Source organism: Argiope bruennichi, chromosome 4, assembly GCF_947563725.1.
Source record: "Argiope bruennichi chromosome 4, qqArgBrue1.1, whole genome shotgun sequence".
In the NCBI taxonomy this organism is placed as follows: Eukaryota; Metazoa; Arthropoda; class Arachnida; order Araneae; family Araneidae; genus Argiope; species Argiope bruennichi.
Genome location: NC_079154.1, coordinates 49,962,048 through 49,980,100, shown reverse-complemented (window position 1 = coordinate 49,980,100; position 18,053 = coordinate 49,962,048). Strand labels below are relative to the sequence as shown.

Here is an 18,053-nt window from a genome sequence, read left to right as displayed (position 1 = left end):
CCTTAAAGACGTATTCCTTTAGTATACCTCACATGCATGCACGCACCAGAGTGAAAATGTTATATAATGTTAATTAGAAATAAAGGTATAATTCGAATCATTGGACACTAATTTTTTTTCCAAAATTCCTTCTCGATCCATTGTTAAGTATCTCATATATTTTTATATTTAATGCGTTTTTCTGAGTATTTTTCTTTGAATATCTCACTGTTATAATATGGCATTTATAGGAATTTAAAGAGAGAGGAACCAAATATTTAATTATAATCATATGGTACAATTAAATTTAATTCTTCAAATTTGTTTTTAAATCCACACTTTCCAGATACTTTAAAATTTAAGTTGGATTTTCTAGATATCTTTCTTTTAATGGTTTACAGTTACTGTACGACACTTATTAAACTGCGTAGTTAAAACATGATATTTTCTGTTTGGATACTTTAAAATGAAATGAAATGAAAAACAAAACTGCAGAGAGGTAGAAATTTGAAAAATAATAATAATCATTATTGATTACCGTGTTGAAGTTTAATCGCAGTTAAGAAGTTTAGAAATACCGAACAATGATATATTCTGTTATTCAACTTCTATTATTTATTCAAACAATAATGTAAATAGCAAGCAATCATTTTATGAAGTTAAAGAAAGTATTCACTTCACATTCTTAAGTTAGTGGACACTCTCCACTTTTCTATAAAGCTGGTGTTAAATCTGCTATTGAGTGCATTTTTTCTCGCTGCTGCATACATTATGGATTTAGAAATAGCAGGAGCGTTTTGTTTTATGCCATTACTGATGGTGATAGCCGCTCAGGGATGGGCTTGGATGATCTGTGTATTTGTTTGTTTACCTTTATTTTTTATAATTTATTATTACAAAATAGCTTCAAAATCGCGGACTCGATTGTTTTTTGGTTGGAGTCTTGTGTCGTTCTTTTTTCTTCTTGCCATATTTGAATTAGAAGTTGTACCCTATTTAGAAATTCTTTTCATTGAGAATTTTGTTCTCATGTGTTTTGTTGCCTGTATGTGCTTGTGTGTATTTTTTGTCAAGTCTAATTCTCAGACGACTCTTCCCATTGCAATAACCTCTGACAGATATGAGTCTAAAAGTGAGATAAAAAAGATCAGATGTGAAGCATGTGCTTGTGCTCAACCTTCAAGAACATATCACTGTGAGTTGTGTGGATTTTGTGTCCATAAAAGAGATCACCATAGCATCTGGCAAGTATAATTATTAATATAATTATTTTAATCTCATATTTTTTAATTCTTCATTTTTTTTATTGTCTTCATTAGTAATTTTCTATTTTCATTGTAACATTAGAAGAATGAATATGAAGAAAAGTTCCATGACTTAATTTAGTAATTGTAAGTAGTATTGTAGTTAAAAATTAAACTGTTAATAAATATTCCTTCAATCTTGTTTATGATTTTATTTTTAAAAAAATATTATTTATACCTAATAAAAATTATATTCTTAAGACTCATTGGTCAAGTTTTCTTTGTCAAATAGCGAATTAATCCACCTGTATTTTAGAAATAAATTAATTTTGCATCTTTGGAAATTAGTTAATTGAAAGATAAATTTTGTCATGTTTTCTTTGTAACATTTTTTTTATCAGTTAATCTTTTTTTCAAATATATTTTATATAAAATGCTATATACCAGTTTGAAATATTAAAGTTTATCACAGCTACCACCAATAATGTTGCAACATGAAACAAATATATTCATTCATCTATTTGCATATGCTATTACAAGTTATTGTTGTTTTTATTTTGGGCAGAAAATGAATATTTTTTAGGCCAGTGCTTGGTATGTATTGTAAAATTGTTGATTAAATATTCTTCTATTCCATTATAATGATCTTAAAAAATTATAGCAAGTAACAGAAATGGTAACAGAATGTAACAGTAACAGAATCGAGATTATTTGTAACAGAAATGGTGTTTGTGATGCCTGCAGCATCTAAAATTAGTTTTGAATTATTTCCTTTCACTGAAAAAACATCTTATTATTTTGTAAGAATTATAGTCAAGGAGTATAATAGCTCTACTAATATATTGAGAGTACAGGATATTCATTTTTAAAATTTATTTTTGAATTATATGAAAGAAATTCAGTAAATTGTACTCTGCCGCCTGCAACATCTAAATGATCCTTGGATGAATATTTCAGTAAATTTATCATATTGTAATATCAGCAACTATATTAATTATCAAACTGGTTGCTGTAACGTTTTTTTTTTTTTTTTTTTTTTTCTTTTCTTCTAAATCAATATAATGCCATTTGTTAAAGCATTGTGCTGCTACTGATGACTTATATTCTATTTGTTTTAAATTTTTTTATTTTCTAAAATGTTTCTTTTTAACTATTTTTTAATTTTTACATTTTTTAAAAACGTATTTATCAAACATGATTTTTTATGACAAATGATTATAAATAAGTTTGATATTTAAAAAGTATTCTTCATTAAACACTATCTGTAAATTGATGGAGATAGAATTTTTGCATATACTGCCTTTTCCAAGCAGGCTGCCTTTTTTACAGGCTGGTACAAGTAAGAAGTTAGGATTTCTCTAGACTGTTTGTGATCTGATCATTTAGGTGATTTATGTGTTTCTCTATCTTGTATAATTCTGTTGTGCATGGTGAGCACTAATAAGGAAAACAAGAATAGCAAGTGTATAATTGTCAAGACAAATTGTATACTTTATTTTTCAATACTTTGAAAGAGTGAAAAAGTCGTAAAATTTCTTTATCAAAATTACGAATAATAAGGAATTTTTATTTTATTTCTTTTTTTATCTTTAAACTCGGAACTATGTAATATTAAATTATATTTATAATTTACCTTCTGTTTAAGTGCAAATGAATTAATTTTGAATTGTTTTATGCATTTTTATACCATTTAAACTGGTTTCTATTAATTTTTCTTTGTTTTTACGAGAGCTTCTTTTAAATATTGGTATGTTTATTTGTAGCATATTTTTCTTGTATTAGAAACAAGATTACATTTAAAGAAAGATTTTAATTGATGGAGTTTACTAGTTATACCAAAATCATTTTTGATTATGCTGCATCATACATATAGTATACACACATAAAATGGTCCATACCAAACATATAGTATTGTGTTAGAAAATTGTTTAAAAATCTGTTTTATTTCAAGCCTAATCAATTTATATAATCTGAAAAAAAAATGTATTAACTTTATAACATGTAAAAAAAAAAAAAAAAAAAAAAAAAAAACCTATTCAGATCAAATAGTAAAGATCAATAATTTTTCAAATGTTTGTAATTAAAGATTTTTTTAAAAATAACATAGGAAGAATATAAGTAACAGATGCTTTGAAAATTAAAATATGAGCATTATATAAAAATGTGGAAACTGATTTTACTTATTGCCATACTCTGCATTGAGAAAAGGTTCTCTGGATAACAAATACTTATGCATGAATCGAGTGTGGCCAGTTTTTAATTGTTTAAGAACTGCATCAGTTAGATTAATTGAGCTAAATGTCAATGAAATTTTTAATGGGGTGAATTTAATCTCAGAAAAAAAAAAGCATGTATTTGTGTCATTAGTAATTTTTTTCTTGAAGAAAGACAAATGACTTTTGAGATAAATGCAAATACTCCATACCAAGAACTGGCGCACACTTCCCTCTGCTAGTAAGAATAGTCTGAATTGTGATGAATCAGCCTGAGCAGAGTTATGAGGAAGTAAACATACTTAAACTTCTGAAACTGAACTTTCTGTATAAATTCTTTTTGTATTTGTATTAAAGGAATTTCTAATATTATTGTGTTAAATTTTATTATTTTAAAATAGCTATTGATGTCATATTGCATTAAAATTCAGGCCCGCTAACCTTTTTAAAAATAAAATTGAATTTCATTCATTATTTAAAGTGCTGAGTTGCATATTTGAAGAAGCAATATCTAGTACAAGTACTTTTATAGCAATAATATATATTAAATTAAAAATTGTTTTATAGATATTGTAGCTATACATTTTAAATTTGTATATAATTTAAATGGATTTGCTTGATATTCTTTTAAAATTTTCAATCTTCATAGACATGGTATTTTGTCATGACTGCAAACCTTACAAATTTTGAGAACTTCTGTATTGTTTTTAATTGCATGTTACTGTATTACTGTAAAATTGGCATGCCCAAATATAAATGTCAAGATTTATAATTATTATATAGCTTAATTTTTTAAATAGTTATTGTTTTCTCGTATAATTTTCAAAAAATCAAATTCTCAATAATTTTGATAAATATATTTCAGGTTGGATACCTGTATTGGCTCCAAAAATCAGAAATATTTCATGGGGGCTCTGATTGCATTACTTTTGTCATGCTTTTATAGCAGCAATTTGACTTTAACAACGATTTGTCATCCAACTCTCCTGGGAGGAATACTTCTTGTCCCAGATGATTGCAGTGATGTTTTTGGTGACATACAGTAAGTTTAATTCTTAAAATATTATTTGTTTTGATGAGAATTTATTTTAATAAATATTTTGTAATTGACAGGTTAATTTATTTATAAAAACATTCTATAAGAACCACACTGAAGCTGATGTAGAAGGAACTTGTAATTTTGTGCTATGATCAGATTTAAAGGAAGCGATTTAAAGGAGTAAGCTAGCAACACTCTTTCCAAATTTCTTTACTGCATCTGCAGAATATATTTGATCTGAATGAATTAATGTTCAACTGGTTATCTAGATAAAAATTATTCACGGAATCAAATTTTGATTCTGCCACTCAAGCCACCATTTCATCTATAGATTTCTATTAAATAGATGGAAGAACATGGCTTTAAAAAATCTAAATTTGTTTAAGATTCTTATATAAATCTTTGCTAACTAAATTGGAATATAGTTTTATCTTTGAAGGAATCTTTTATAATAAAATCATATTTTGGTATTTAGATATGAACTGCATCCCAGAAATTATTCACCAAAGTTGTTATCATATTTATTATAACTGATGATTAATTGCCTAAGATGTCATAGATAAAATTTTGCCAATAACATGTGGTTAAGCGTAAGGTTTATTAATGGTATGTGGTTAAGCCAAGAGATTGCCAAAGACATGTAGTTAATACACAGATACTCATTAATTTTCATAATAATTTGATGGTTAAGACAAAAATTCTTTCAGGAAGCCTTCATATGTTAAATTTCTAATCTGTTTTAACTAAATAATTTTTTAATGATCTATTTGAAATGAGTTTTATTTATTGCTTTTAATTTTAAATTTAGATAAAGGTTTTTTTTTTTTTTGCTTTGATTGTATTTTCTGTAGTATAAATCTTACTGTTCTTATTTATAAAATTTTACATCTGAAGCAAAATAAATGCATAATTTTTGTTTTCCATTACATATTAAATTGAATTTTACAAAAAAAAAAAAAAGATATAATATTATTAATTTGAGCTGTTTTTATTCATTATTGAAATTAAATGTCATGTATTTTTAAAAAGTATTGCACATTATCTAATTTTTTTTCTTCTAGTCCTTGTAATCAAACATATCCTAAATGTTGCTGCAAAAAACAGTGTATTTTTCATGGTTTGATTATGAAATTTAATTAAAGAAGAAAAATTTTTATTTTTTGTTGATATTTTTGGCTTGCACTATATTTAATAAATTTTCGGAAAAAACTAGATTCTTGGGAAATTAAATAATTTGGGAAACAGCTCATAATGTTGGGTATTTGTTATGGAACAATAAAATTGCTATATTTATTTATGTCAGAAACATGTCTAAAGAGTTTCCTTAATTTGATATGTTTTTACATACTAGTATTTTTTTCTTTATTAAAATTGATGAACATAATTTAGTTTTATTTTTATTTTTATTGCTTCATAATGTGCCATTTTGAACAAAATGGATAAGAATTTAATATAAATTATGTTCTTTATATGTTTGACAATTCACTATTTTCTTTCACAATAAATAATAATTAATTATTAACTAAAAAATTTGTAATTTTTTTGTTTATTTTTTCTCTGGCTTAGCTGATTCATCAAGTCATTTTGTATCTTTTAACACCATAGAATTTCCAAAAGTGAGGATTCCCAAAATTTTGACATCAATTGCCATTTTGAAAAAGCTGTCTCATTCACAAATTTACATTAAATAAACATAAATTAATCAATTGTCCAATGTCTCATTAACAGAGTTGTATGATTTTTTTAAAAATTGTTATTATTTTTCAAATTTATATTTTGTTGTAGTTGTTGAATACAAAACAGATTTGATGTGAATGAATTGTTTGTAGAAATTGTGTATGATTTTCTAAAATTAGTAAGATTAAAATTAGTGTTTTTCTTTAACTTTTGAACAGGCTTGAAGTGCCAAACAGGCTGTCAAGTGCCAAACAATTTATTAGAAATCTTGAGAATGCTTTAGTAAGATTATGGAAATTCATATTTACAACATTAAGCGTGATTAAGGTATTTAATTTTAAAAAAAAAGGATTTGACTTTGTAATATGAAGAAATTGCCATATCTAATATGAGGAACATTATAGTAATCACTAATAAATGTTTTGTGTAAATAGAATTGGTTGCAACGTTTTCAAAAAAAATTCATAGTTTTATTTTTTTTATTTAAGATAACTTCCATTTATTCATATATTTTAATATTTATATTCTTAATTTTTTTTTTCTGTAGTATTTCCATTTGCTTTGTGAGTGCTGTTTACACGCTGATGATAGCAGCTCTTGGAATTTTCCTTCTTTCTCAACAATTTTGGCTCATATCCCACAATACAACATTCCAAGAATGGAAACAAGGGCAAATGGGCCTATACAGTAATGGATGCTTCCGAAATGTCTGGGAATTTTTCTGTGGTTACACCTAGACTGTGGTGTTAAAAAAAAGTATATAAAACAATTGTATGTAAATGTCACACTTTATTTCATGTATATAAAAAATATGTTTATTTTATATTTATTGACAGATTTTATTGAAGGTGTTTTAATTTTTTTGATCTGATGGGAAGTTTTGTTTAAAATGGAGGCTTTTTAAAATTATTGACCAGAATCTGATTATTTAGAGGTCACAAAAGATTAGGCAGCTCCTTTTTTGGCTTTCACAAAACTGCAATATGTGTATTATTTGTTGAGATATTTCAAATTATGATTTCAAAAATATTTGTAAGAGTGATGAAAAATTAATATTATTAAGTATTAATGTTAAAATATGAGCGCTATTTTACCATAAAATAGTCAAATTTTTCATATTTCAAATCTCACTGTTATTTGTTAGAACTAGTTTTCCCACAACTACTGAAAAATGAAATAGATGTCAGTTTCTATGAAACATAAAATGTAATGTGCATCTAGCACTCATAATAATTAAACAATTTAAAAAAATTGTTATTAATATATAAAAAAAGAAACTTAATCTGAATGTGAGTATCAACTATTCCTGTATAAATATCTACAAAGTCTATATAACACCATCAAGTCAAGAATAAAAGTCGCACAAAAAAGATCTAAGATTAATTGCACATCTTACTTGTCATTTATTTTATTATTCATCTTACAATTTAATGGATGACATGTTTTCTATAAGTTGTATGGCAACTTCATAAATGGAAGCTAATATATTTTTAATCCTCTCATTGTGAATAATATGATTCACTATTAAAATATATTTCAGGTTTCTAGAAATTTCACTTGTCAGAGTGGTTTTGAAATTGAAAATATGCTGTCAAAGTTTCATTTTTGTGATTATAAAAGACAACATCTCTAGGCACACTGTATAAACATGGCACGACTTTAACTGTAGTTTAGCTGAAGCTTAATATTTAGCAGTTAATCATTTACAGAATAATTTGATGAATTTGGAGATTGTAATTTAAATTCTTAGTTGGGATTTTTTTAAATATTTTTTATTTTAATAGAAAGGAATGTCAAAGTTAGTAAAATAGGCAAAAAAAAAAAAAAAAAAAAAATCAGTTTTAAATTACTTTTTTTTTGAAAAAATTAATATTAAATATATAATATGGAATATCTAGTAAGTTCATTAATAAAGTTGTTTCAAACCAAATTAATTAATTATGCATAAACATAAAATAAAAGTGGGATAACTTTTCTATGTTGTTTGTTAAATTTTATTTATTTTCATAAATCTAATAATTTGTCTACTCGTTAATTGACAAATAAATCTTATTGCTGTGGAATAGATATTAATTTTAAGTTAATGAAAAAATTATAATCTTTACTTGCCTTTACTGAAAATTTTTCTATGTCTTCACATCAGGTTTCATAGATCAGTAGATTAAAATTGATTGCTTTAAGAAAATTAGGCTTAAATAAGCTTGTATAATGTACACTATACAACATTTGAAATGAAGCAGTTGAAGTTTTCCACAGTTGTCTCTTTTATTAGTTAAAGTTCCCTGTTTGATTAATTTGTCTTTATTTCAAAATAATATTAGTATTCTTTTTGTATGAAATTTTCATGCAATTTATATAAAATCTGTTTCATCAGATATTTTTTTTAATTCAAGATAAATCATTTTAATGAATGTTTTGCAGAATGAGTCCATTTATTTTTAAATGTTCTTATTTTTTGGTTATTTTACTTTTATTAACCAGTATTAAAAATTTACTTCATATAGAATAGTGGTTATTTTAATACTTTTCCTTGGATTCATTTAAATGTTAAGTAAGTTGTTGTGGCTTAGTAGGTTCTTATTGATGCAATCAATTGAATATTCATCCAGCAAATGAAATACATATATCTCTTGCTGTATATAATGTTTTTCCCTAATTTTTTTTATTAATTTATGTTTTCTGCATTCCTCTGCAAATTTTGAATTTGGAGTTTTTCAGTATTATCTGTGTTTTATTTTATTTTTTAAAAATATTTTTCTATTTTGTTTCTGTACTGTATATTTTAGATTACATTTGTATATATTTTATTAGAATATGCCAAATGATGTTGCAAATATTTAACTGGATATTAAACTATTTGTAAACGATCTTTTGAAAAAAAAACTTCATTTTTAATAATTTTATTTGGCATGTATCTTAAATTATTTTTATTGTATACTTTGTTAATTTTGTGACAAACATTATTCTTGTGAGCATGCCCTATCCATTCACTATATTTAATGTGAATACACTGTACATTTTCATCCAGGTGCAAAAACACAATGCATTTAGTGTTATCAAGTATTTCTATATTTTTGTTCCGGATTATTATCTGTATTATTTTCTGTATGAAGCTACATAAATAAAATATGTGTGTGGTTTTTTATTTGCAACATTTTCAAAGTTTTAAATATGTCTGTAATTTCTTTTGCATATAATTTCAAAATTTATTAATTTTAAGATTTGTTATTCAAAGATTTTTATTTCATATATATGAAATGAAATGCTTTTCTTTTCTTATATTTTTTTTTCACTTATGTGCACAGCATATCATAAAATTATTATCTTTTATAAATTTTTGTTATACAAATTTTAAAATTATATATTATGCATTAACAATTAATATTATTACAATTTTCTGTTTAATCAACAGCATTTGAAATTTTAAGTATCTTCGAAGTGAAATATTTATATGTTCAAGCAGCTTTAATGCAATTTTATTATTCAGATTGTTAATTTTTTTTAGTTATTTTAAAAAAAGATTTAAATATATTAGCAGATTTTTTTTTCTTCTGTCTTTTTATTTACAAGAAAATGATTGTTTAGATTTATTTTACTTGCAAAATAAAAGTTACTTGCTCTTTCATATTATTGCACACAATTTATTTGTAAATTAATATTCATGACATTGGATTTTCTTGAAAGGAATTTAGAGGTTTGACTATGAAAGCATTAGAAATATGACTACCCTTGTCAAGATTATTTGTAGGTAGCTCTTGTTATCCTACAGAGAGTTTTGCATCTCTGTCCTGTGGTATTGCTTCATATCTTATGATTAGATTTTTACTAACAGTCTATACTTATTGTGTAATTTTCCTATATTTTAAAAAGATTTGATAATTATATTTAAGATTAAATTGGTTGTGAAATTTCAAATTAATAGATAAAACATATTACCACATAAGTGGATGAAATGAGAATAACTAAATAAAGGGGAAATAGATAATGTATATTTCAGAAAGAAATATTAAAATTGTATCTCATAAATTTAATTTAACTTACCTGCAAATTCCTTGCAAATTAATCGGAATGCTTTATTTTAATTAAATTCTGTTTCTTGTGCCAAACCTTGACAAAAACAATTACAAAAGATTATGAAGTAAATCCTGTGATAATTTCTTATAACCTTAAAGGCATTTATGTTACTGAAAAATATTGCTTAAGAAACAATTGGACATATTTCTCCCTTTTTTTTTCTTGTAAATTAATATCGTAGAATGGAATTTTCTTAAACAATTGTACTAGAAACATTTAAACAATTTTTAAGGTTTTGACTTATGTTATTCATATATATGTAGTATTCTTAGATTCTTATCTCTCTAAATATAATTTAATTATTTTGCTAGATTTGTAGTTTGAATTTGGAATTGCTAATAACATAATATCAATTCATGCCTGCTGATGATTAATCATGCTTATTATTTTACATATTTTTTAGGTATGGAATAAATTGAAGTATTTGAGTCCATGTTTTCTCAGTCCAGTTTAAGTTCTCATTGTAAGTTTATGTTTAATCATGGAGGGGGGGGACAAAAAACATCCTACAAAATGTTAAAAACTAGTAACACAATTGCACTGTTATGAATGAGATAAGGTAATCAAGAGGGTCATTTAATCTCCTGCCACAACTAAAAAAAATATTTAAACCTTTTAATACTAAATATGTTCGGAAGGAATAAATTATACTCTGGGCACTTTTTCCCTTGCTATGTTGTTTTTTGTTTTTTACATTAACTCTATCTCAAGAACAGGTATGTTGTTATCTTATGTTATCTATTATGCTTGCATTATTTTTCATTTCACTATGCAGAGTTCAAATTTGTGAATTTTATAATATATTGCACTTTTTATGTCTAAATTAGTGCTTGTATTAAAATTGAAGAATTATCGAAAGAATATAATGAGACTGATTTCCCTTCTGTCAATAAGAGTCTTCTTGGCTTCTTTTTTAGTAATTAGTTGGTCTAGCAAGTATGTTTTCTAACATCTAATCCAAATACTCGTCCCCCCCCCCAGTATTTTCATCACAGCTTTTTGATGATTTCATTCCATTTGTTGGACATTCATTGGCAGCTTTTGCAATCATCTTCTGACTTATCTTTTTAATGTCAATATACAATGATTACAAAGAAACTTTCTGAGTCTATTTTGATATAAAACCATTTGTAAAATTATAATTCGCATGTATAAAATAATGAAAAATAGTAGTGTATGGAGAATATTATTTTGGAAAACAAAATAAATACTGTCCCGAATCTAATTACATTAATTATTAAATTTATTTCGTTACACAACGTTAATTTTTATAAGTAGTTTGAAAAAAAAAATTGCTTTTTTTTTTTCCATTTGAAATTTGGATGATAAAATTTTCACTTTTAAAAAAATGTAAACATTGTGTAGTAAAAATAAACTAAAAGATATACAAGATAAAAATGTTTATTCCAAAAATTGGTATATATGTACACAATTCAGACCCGGTATTTATTTAAAAACCGTATCTGTAATATCCTAAGCCACCGAGACCCAATCCGCCATATCCAAGACCTCCATAACCGTAATCCAATCCACCGTATCCAAGTCCGCCATATCCATAACCTGATCCTCCATATCCAAGCCCACCATATCCATATCCTCCGTATCCAAGTCCGCCATATCCATATCCTCCGTGTCCATAGGGTGCATCAGAGATCATATGGACAGCTGCTGGATTCTGATTGGCAGTTCCGGGCTCGTTGGTCTTGACTTCAGCCCTGAATCCTCCGTGATCAGCGACGTAGTTGACCTGTCTGTGAATTCCTCTGGCATCGGTGAATCCGTAACTTCCCCGGACGGCATGGCCGCCGTCTCCAGATTCTTCGCGGTGCTGTTCGCCATGATGGTCTTTTACGCTGTATCCGAATTTATATGGCTGTGGAGCATGGTGATAATGCTGGAAATAAATAAAAAAAATTCATTTTGGTTTGCAATTCTCTGGTCTAGAATTTTGAGTAAGTTTTATGAAAACGACAAAGTTGAAACGAATAAAATATTTAAAGAAAAGTTTAAAATATTTGTAGAGAATATTTAGTTTTTATGATTGATTACATAGATTGTTCGTCCGTTGAAGCTGCAAATGTAGTACAGTGCTTCATGCATTAATTTTGATTATATATTTACTTTTGTTTTTCTATTTTTTAAAAAATACTCTAGCAATTCGATGAATTTTTATAAATATTATTAGTTGTTAGTTAGGTACTATATCTTATAACAACACTAGTGGTGAGCATAAGTCGCACATTGAGCTTCAACTGCAAACAGTCTTTGCTAATTCCTATAATGCACATGGCAACAAGACAGTTTTGCGAATAACAAATATTTGCATTGTTACCAGGTGTAGTGAATGCCTGTCATAAATTATATATACCTATTAAAAATCATATCATATATTTGAAAAGTACAGGTTCCGTCTAGGCTGTGTGTGACGTAATTGCCGCGCCGCTCATCATCCGGGTATTTGACACGCGAAGTTTCTAAAAAGGCTATTCTCTCTCCTTTCTCTTCGGAACGCTATCGCGCGCACTGCCTCGGTGAAGCTCATAGTGAAAATCAAATGCTTAATTTCCTTAGTTAAAATGTAAATAAAATTATTTCCCTAAAACATTGCAATAATTGGAGCCGCAATAAATACACGCAACCTTAATTATGACACTGGCAAACATTTGTTATTCGCAACAACCAATCTGTTTTTAGAATTTTCTCGACGTACTTTTTATTAATTTCTATTCAATATTGGTGTAGAAGTAGCATTTGTGGTTTAATACATTTTTTTTAAAAAAATTTGTTTCATTTTTTATGCCTTTTAGTTATTTAGAAAAATAAATTAACGTTAGGAGAACAAAATTAATATATTCTAAGATATATTTCCCCTGTTCTTTTAGACTAGCTTGCAACAGAGCTCGATAAATTATGTTACTGTAGAATATTAAAGTTGATTATTAATATATTTTCCTTTTATTATAAATAAATCGAACATGTTTGAAATTCTATTTATTTAATTAATATAAAATACTAAATACTTAACATATGACCCTGGACATTTTTTTGCACGATTAAAAATTTTAAATCATTTTTTTTGTATGCATGTGTCTGCGAAATGTGCAAATTATTATAATTATTAAAAAAAAATTCATCTCAAGATTTAAAAAATTCTTTGCGTTTCAGATCATGTGTCTATCTCTAGAAATATTAATTTAAAATTTGGTCGAGCTGCACGATTGAAATTTATATGCAGATTTTACATCAAAATTCTAGATTTGTGTGAAATTTTAGAAAAAATCGCTTGAAATCAAGTCTCTGTTTGCATATGAATACAACTCGAGTTAGATTTGTGTAAAATTATAGATCCAATTGGATTGAAGAAGGCATGCGTATTCGATTCTTTTCACTATGCCACTAAGCTAGATAGAAAAAGGGCTGCATTATGTTAATATGCGAGAAAGTCGAGTGGAGAATTGGTTTTACGAGTGAGTGACTGTGTGATTTAGTCACTGGGAAATATTTTTAAAGCCTTGTTTATTTCTCGGCTAACGTGCTGCCATTGAATGTGTAGTTATTTACAGTTATGTGTTCATATCTAAACTCACATGCACCATTGGAAGATACGATTTTGTCACCAATACGAACAATTAAACAGAGTAGTTCCACAATAGTGATTCAACGTTTAAATTTGGTTTTTATTCATCATTAAATTAATTATTTGCTACAGGAATTTTAAGGGAACTGAAAAAAAATTATATCAAACAATAAAAAAAATATCATGCAGTAATCTAAAGAATTATTTTGTTTAATTAATACAATTTCAAGCAGTAGAAGGAAATTTTTAAAGTTAATTTCGATTTATTTATTGATTTTAATTTCGATTCTCATAAATAAACGATTTCCATTGGTTTCGCATTATGATAAAAAAAATCTTTTGCTGGAATTTTTTGAAATCGTTTGGTTTTTAGAATTCTCCATTTCCATTTCAACTTTCATATTCTTAGCAGAATATTCCTTATTCGGAGAATGGATAAAAAATATGTAAGTCATAATATTTTTTAATGAATCTTTTTTTTTCTTTTTCATCTTTTTATTTTGATCTAGTATTTCTAATTTCCTCAGAATAACGAAACTTCTGGATACCTGTTTCCGCAGCTAATGAATATTCAAGTTATATTTTAAATTGAAAAAAATCTACCCATTGCCTATTTTAGATACTCAGGACCAGCACTGTAAAAACCCTTTAGTAAAAGGTAATATTGAAACCAACATCTAATGTCAATAGGCTCTAAAATAGAAACTAATGCATTTACAGCTAACTATTGCAAAAGTTAAATACTATTTTTTGCTGAAAATAGAATTTAAATTAAATTGTAAATAGTGAATTTCTCACCTTAATCGCTACACTTTAATACTTGCTTTCGTAACTTTCTTAGTTCTTACTTTAGAGACTTTTCATTGTTATAAGGGGAGTGCTTTCCAACTTCTAGATTTCAGTCCAATAACGCATTTGTATTGTGATAGTAAGCTCAAAATTACGCCATTTTAAAAGTTTTGGTATTCTTACATATCAATATGTTTAGTTATTCTTGATTTTAAACATTTAAAAATTAAATGATACATTTCCTGAGAGAGAAAGAGAAAAGGAATTATTTTCATATTCTGAATTTGAATTATATATTCGACTCCAGTTCGTTAGGTATATAAAATGTTAAACAAAATATTTTCAGTTTTTATAATTTCAAAATTATAAATGTTCAGAAGTAGTAGTGTGATACTTACATCATGGCCAGAGGCAAGAGCGGCAGCGATTAAAGAAGCTGCGAGGATAACCTGTGATATATAAAAAGGAAACAGTTATTTTTACAGAAAAACGTTTCTTTAAAATTGAAATTAAAGTAAATAAATCCTCAAATGATTCAAATATTATTATTAAAATATTTCCCTTTTTGCAAATGATTTTGAATAATTTGGTAATTGATCAATTGACTTGTTTGATTATAAATTTTTAAATTTGAAGCAAATTTTTAATGTATTTTGATTAAGGAGTTTCTAAAATAATTATAATTTAATAATTTAAGATCAAAATTCAAATTTTCAATTTTTTAAAAAAATTCATTCATTTATACGATTTTTACGTGCTTTTGTACTGTTCCTTTCTCTCATGCAAATAGCTTGCACACATTTTGAGTAAAACTTAAAAATAATTGATGATGATTTTTGGTTAAAAACAATTGCTGTTGAATTTTATACTTCGAATATTTTCACTGTTTACATTAATAACAATGTCAAAGAATATGATTCCTCTTCTGTGTGACGCATTTCTCACTGATAATGTAAAAAATTCTAAAAATATAATTGTCGCCTTATTAAATAAAGTGATAGATCGTCCTAATACTTTTGACTTTAAAAATGAAAGAAAGCGGGGGAAAGTGGACAATTCTGAAAATCCTTTCTCCAAATTATGTTTCTATTATTTTTTAATTTTAGACAATTGTATTAGTATATAATATCGAAAATTCTTCCAGGAAATTAGTTTTGCACAACAATTTAAATGAGTTTGTTTTAATTTGGTGTATAAACATTTATACCTTTTCAAATAATTAAATTCGGAAATTCAATACACTTTATTAAATAAATTTAGCGATAGAAGAAATCAATTTTTTAGTTATAAAAGCTTTTCATCGACATTACTTTTTTTACGTTTATCGATGTATAAGATACTTTGTAAAATATGATTATGCATTACGTATTTCACTCCATTTTCTGATATTAATTAAAAATTCTATCTGATATTTAGCATATTGAATGAAACTACAACTATTTCTTCCAAATAAATGCAAACAATTTAGCAACGAACCGAAATCTGGTATGGTTCTTGGAATCTAGTTCCTTCTTATCAAAACAAAACCGTATTTAGAGAAATTTATTGTTACTTAACTTGGAGGAGTTACTGATCTATAGGACATATTTCTAATCTATGTATCTGTAGGAATTATGAGATCTGTGAGACATATTTCATCATTCATTAGAGAATTGATGAGGATTTCAAAAGGCTTAGAAATGAAGAGTTAAGAAATGAATGATGATGCAGGAGCCAGAAAAATGTAAACCTAACGAACATTGATCCGAAAAGGAATCAAAATTTCGAAATAGTTCATCAATTTTTTTTTGTTTCGCAGCATAATTTCGACTGTTGAAAAAACTTGAGAATTTTATTTTATATTTATAACAAGAATTAAAAAATGACTTAATGATAATAGATAGACTTAATGATAGTTAATGAATAACATATTGTCATTTCAATGAAGGGGTATCAAAGATCTGTTTAAAAGCTAAATTTATTCAGATCTCTTCATACAATAGTTTTGCATTAGACAGTGCTGTTATAATGACGATCAATGATAGACTATCTAGAAAATTCAAAGAAATTAAACAATTTTTAACATTTATGAAGGCGAATTTTACTTTTCAATTCTTATAGAAAATAGAACTACAGTTTTGGCCTTCCAAATATCTCAATTGATCTTTTCTTCTTTTACTGTTCAGTTCTCTTATAATTTTCTATATTTCTTTTAAAATATCCAGCTAAAACTTTTTTCAGATTTACACTGATTTGGTTATATCAAAAAATTACAATTTGTCTTTTTTGGAAGCTAATTTCTCAGCAATAAAAGATACAATTCCAAAATAATTGCAGGATTGAGATCAATTTTGACTTAGATAAAGAAAAAACGAAAAAACTGTTTATAGGGTCTCATAAGCAAAATAGAAATTACCATGGATAGTAAGAATCACAGTGAAAAGGGAAAAACAAAAGAATTAAATGTTTATTAAAGTAATACTTACCCGAGAGATCATTTTGCTTCTGATTGGATTGTGAATTCTCAACAAGTGATAACTGATCTAGGTTCAGATGGGTTCCTATATATATATTGGTCTTGCAGTGTGAAAGTTCATTGTTAACGAGTTCAGAGATTAGGGCCTTTCTGCATGATTGAGCGATTTGTTCACAACTTCGCCCAGATTAGAAACATAAGTCCACAGCGGGTAAACGTGACGATTTCGACATCCAAGCCTTTTCACCCAAAACGAAATGACATAAGGATCAAAATTTCATTTAAGCGGGCGTTAAAGATTATTGATTGTTAATGGAATTGTAATGAAATGGTAGTGTTTTCGTAAGCAGGGCTTTGAAAAGAATTGTAGATATAATTACATGAGAAAGAAATAATTTCATAATATCTTTCATTCCGTAAATGCTTGTGAATTGTTTCGTACTATTGAGAACATTAACACGGCTGGATTTTTTTAATGATAATTTAAATAAAAAGGGAAACAAGGCAATATAGAGCTCAAAAATACCATGTATATTTTGCAATATTTCTAAATTCTTATGATGTATGACAGAAAGAGAGTTGATTTTACAAGGTTTATAATTAAATTTTATCTTGTCAGATGGCGCTAGTAAAAATATTCTTAAACAATGTGACGCGTTTTGTGTTTTTAAATCTTAATATAGAAAATAGAATCAAGTGTATGTTTTTGATTTCTTGCCTATTTAGGTCCAAAATATTAAATGGGACTCAATTTTGGTGCCAGGAAAACACGAAAAATTTCATTTATCCTGTTTCTGCTTTTCAGTTATCGATTGCACAGGCAGGCAAGAAATCTATCCATTAATGACTATTTAGTCCAAAATTAGATACAAATCTACAGTTTTGGTACTCGAATCGATGATTTCTGGTTGTTGCCTTTCAAAAACATTCTTTTTGTACTTCAGACCCCCTCTTGTTGTTCAATTAACTGTATTTCAACCCGGTCTCAAATAAGTTATTTTTACAT

At 26.4% G+C, this 18,053-nt stretch overlaps 2 protein-coding genes across 3 annotated transcripts; one reads left to right on the top strand and one right to left on the bottom strand.

The window, feature by feature from the left end:
• Window positions 1-412: 412 nt before the first annotated feature.
• LOC129965903 (palmitoyltransferase ZDHHC23-like) lies at window positions 413-7,960 on the top strand. Its single transcript, XM_056080178.1, has 3 exons — window positions 413-1,223; window positions 4,302-4,478; window positions 6,700-7,960. Exons 1-3 carry the CDS (start codon window positions 751-753, stop codon window positions 6,887-6,889), a joined length of 840 nt encoding a protein of 279 aa, XP_055936153.1. The 5' UTR covers window positions 413-750; the 3' UTR covers window positions 6,890-7,960.
• Window positions 7,961-11,611: 3,651 nt separating this feature from the next.
• LOC129966887 (cuticle protein 14-like) lies at window positions 11,612-17,182 on the bottom strand. 2 transcript variants are annotated; one of them, XM_056081495.1, is made up of 3 exons: window positions 17,058-17,182; window positions 14,991-15,041; window positions 11,612-12,120 (listed from the first exon to the last, which is right to left on the bottom strand). In XM_056081495.1, the coding sequence occupies exons 1-3, from the start codon at window positions 17,067-17,069 to the stop codon at window positions 11,677-11,679; spliced, it is 507 nt and encodes a 168-aa protein (XP_055937470.1). In that variant the 5' UTR covers window positions 17,070-17,182; the 3' UTR covers window positions 11,612-11,676. The 2 variants fall into 2 exon arrangements, with proteins under 2 accessions (XP_055937470.1, XP_055937471.1); XM_056081496.1 differs by lacking the exons at window positions 14,991-15,041; window positions 17,058-17,182 and adding an exon at window positions 12,276-12,460.
• Window positions 17,183-18,053: the final 871 nt, after the last annotated feature.